Source organism: Lygodium microphyllum, chromosome 20 (genome assembly GCF_053477565.2).
Source record: "Lygodium microphyllum isolate KBCC chromosome 20, Lygodium_microphyllum_v1.1.10, whole genome shotgun sequence".
Taxonomy (NCBI): Eukaryota; Viridiplantae; Streptophyta; class Polypodiopsida; order Schizaeales; family Lygodiaceae; genus Lygodium; species Lygodium microphyllum.
This window is the reverse complement of record NC_141154.1, coordinates 98,626,348-98,628,983: the sequence shown is the minus strand read 5'-3', so window position 1 is coordinate 98,628,983 and position 2,636 is coordinate 98,626,348. Positions and strand designations below refer to the sequence as shown.

The following is a 2,636-nucleotide window of genomic DNA, read 5'->3' as shown; positions in this document are numbered from 1 at the left end:
AGTGTGCATCTGTACATGTTTCACAACCAAAAATACCTAAATGCCTTTTCTTTACACTCATGACCTTACACAGTTTCCTGGATGAAACCGAGGCATCTTATTCCCATTCCAAATACAAAACTCCAGGTAGCTAGGCACCACAATTAGTCAATGCCACACACCTAAAAGACCAATAAATCGCTCAAAATTGAATGTAGAAGAGCGTACACACAAATATATAAATTCCAGGACACATACACAAATCAGATCCTTTTCATGGAACAACTTAGAACCACTTCAATCAATGCAGCACTGACCACAGTCTTCATTAACTTAAAAAATACAGAGTACAGTTCTACTGATATCCAACCATTTTTTATGTTTTTGTCCCTGTGCAACGGCCCAAAAAATTTCATCCCTATGTTATCCATAAAATGAAATCTCAAACAAGCTTAAAATTTGACAGGAAGCACAATTAGAGAGTTCTTGTTCAGGGGAATGTGAAGATGTTCCATTGACTAACCAGCAGGGCTAGGCTGCCTCATTGCACCATAGAGATTAAAATAGAGCTTCTGTTTGCGGCAGGCAAATGACCCTGAATATAAAAAGAAGGTTCAACAACTACCTATAAAACTAAAGCCAAAATTGCTTTCAGGCAAATATACGGACATCACCCATCCTTGGGCTGGACACTGAAGCCGAAAGATACAGCAGTTGGAACATCTGTTTCTGCACAACTGTGCGCATCAGAAAAAAACTAACTGTAACAGCAGTAACATTTTGATCACGTTGGAACCTCACAACAGATCACGCTACTCCCCATGGTAGTCATCATCATCCTCATCATCCCCAAGGTCCACGGTATCTACATAGGTTGGTTGGCTCACATTACGCCCGCGTGTCCTGGAAGAAAGGATATTGTTGAGATCGACTTCCTCAAGAGCATCTTCAGAGAGGTAGCCAACCTCTTCCTCATCAATAACTTCTTCATCCTCTAGCTTAGCCTTGCCCTTGCCAGTGTCTTTCACGATGCCTTTTCCTTTGATGTCTACTTTTGCCTTACCCTTTGCACTTGATCCTTCCTGAGCTCTGCTCTCATCAGCTGCATCCAAGTCCGCATCAGAGTCCTCCTCCTCCTCCTCATCTTCCTCATCCTCATCAGACTCTGAGTCAGCATCATCACCATCTTCTTCTTCTGCATCAAGCTCCGAGGCGGCTTCATCATCCTCCTCATCGCCTCCTGCATTTCCTTCTGCTTCCAGCCTGCGTTCTTCCTCAACTACCTCTCCTTCACCTTCACCTTCCCCTTCCATTTCCTCAGCTCTCCCAACCTTGGGAGAAATCAATTCCGCAGCTTCTATCTTAAGAGCCTGCCTGCCCTCCACCTTGAGGCCATCACAGATTTCCCCTTCAACCTCAGCTCTTCCATTGTCATCATCCTCGACCAGGCCCTTGCCTGTACCCGAGGGCTCGGCGGCTGCGACAAGGCCTCCGGCTGCAGCTTCGGCAACTGCCTGGAGGCCTTCGTCCGGGTGGTCGGCTGTGACAGCTTTGTCTGTTTTCTGTTCAGGCCGAAGTCTTTTCGAGCCTGTGGCGTCAAACAGCTCCTCGGGCCTGCGCTTCAATGGAGCTTCTGATACAACCGCTCCTTCGTCGTCTGCCATGTGTCTGCAGGTCCCCGAAGGATCGAGGATGTTTTGTCTGAAGCTAGAACGTAACTGCTCCTGCAACAGCCATTTCTCCTTGTCGCCTACCCTAACAGTCCTAAGAGTCCACCACAGGGCTTTGCTGCAGGGCGATTTTAAACTAGAACGTCAGAACAAAGAAGCCAATGATTTGGGTTATTCGATTAGGTGCGACCCACGTTAAGACTCTATCATTGCTACCTTCAGGGCCAACTCTCTAATGTAAGTCTGGCCCTAAATACGCTTTGTTGTGATATCTTCAACCATCATAAGAAACAGGGGCATACTATTTTGCACAAGAGCATTGTCTTTTTTTTCTACGAGAGAGAGAGGAAAATAAAGATAACACAATCCAAGGCTAATCGACCACTTAATTGAAGTTAACAGTGGGTGACTTTTTTGGGAGTTGCACCACCTTCTCATCGCACCATTGTATAAGCATATACTCTAAAGGACAATTCTAACAAAAAATAAAAAGATGATTAAGACAAAGAGGAAGAGAAGATAACAAAGTGGAAGGTCAAGACAAAGAAGAATTACCTGCCAATGATAACTAGTAAAGTCTATTTTCTTCTTTGTCAAAATGATGCTTGGAAACCAAACAAGAAGAAAAAGAAGAAGAGAGAGAGGGGGGTATTGGTGGTGGTGAATTTAGAGTTGCTTCATATTCAAATTGTGGGGAGAAAGAGTGGGAGAACTTTGCATAGCCTTGGTAAGCTACTCAATTTAAAGGTGATAGGAATATTAGCTTTTGATTTTAAGGACTCAAACTCTTGGAGCGTGGGTTGAAGAACTTTAGTGCCATCATCAGAGAGAGAAAGTTTGTGTCTAGACACATGTTGAGTGATGTCGACCAACTGATGTACTTCCTTGACTAGCATATGAGTGGGAGACCTAGCCAAGGAAGTTGTGACTATTCAAAGAGGGGATTGAGATTCTTTTTATGCCTATTAGTGGTGTTGGCCTTAGGGG

General features: G+C 44.3%; 1 protein-coding gene across 1 annotated transcript; it reads right to left on the bottom strand.

Moving 5' to 3' along the window:
* Positions 1-409: 409 nt before the first annotated feature.
* On the bottom strand, positions 410-1,872 carry LOC148019162 (uncharacterized). The gene has a single exon (XM_087660696.1). It carries the CDS (start codon positions 1,641-1,643, stop codon positions 792-794), a length of 852 nt encoding a protein of 283 aa, XP_087516822.1. The 5' UTR covers positions 1,644-1,872; the 3' UTR covers positions 410-791.
* Between the last annotated feature and the right edge of the window lie 764 nt (positions 1,873-2,636).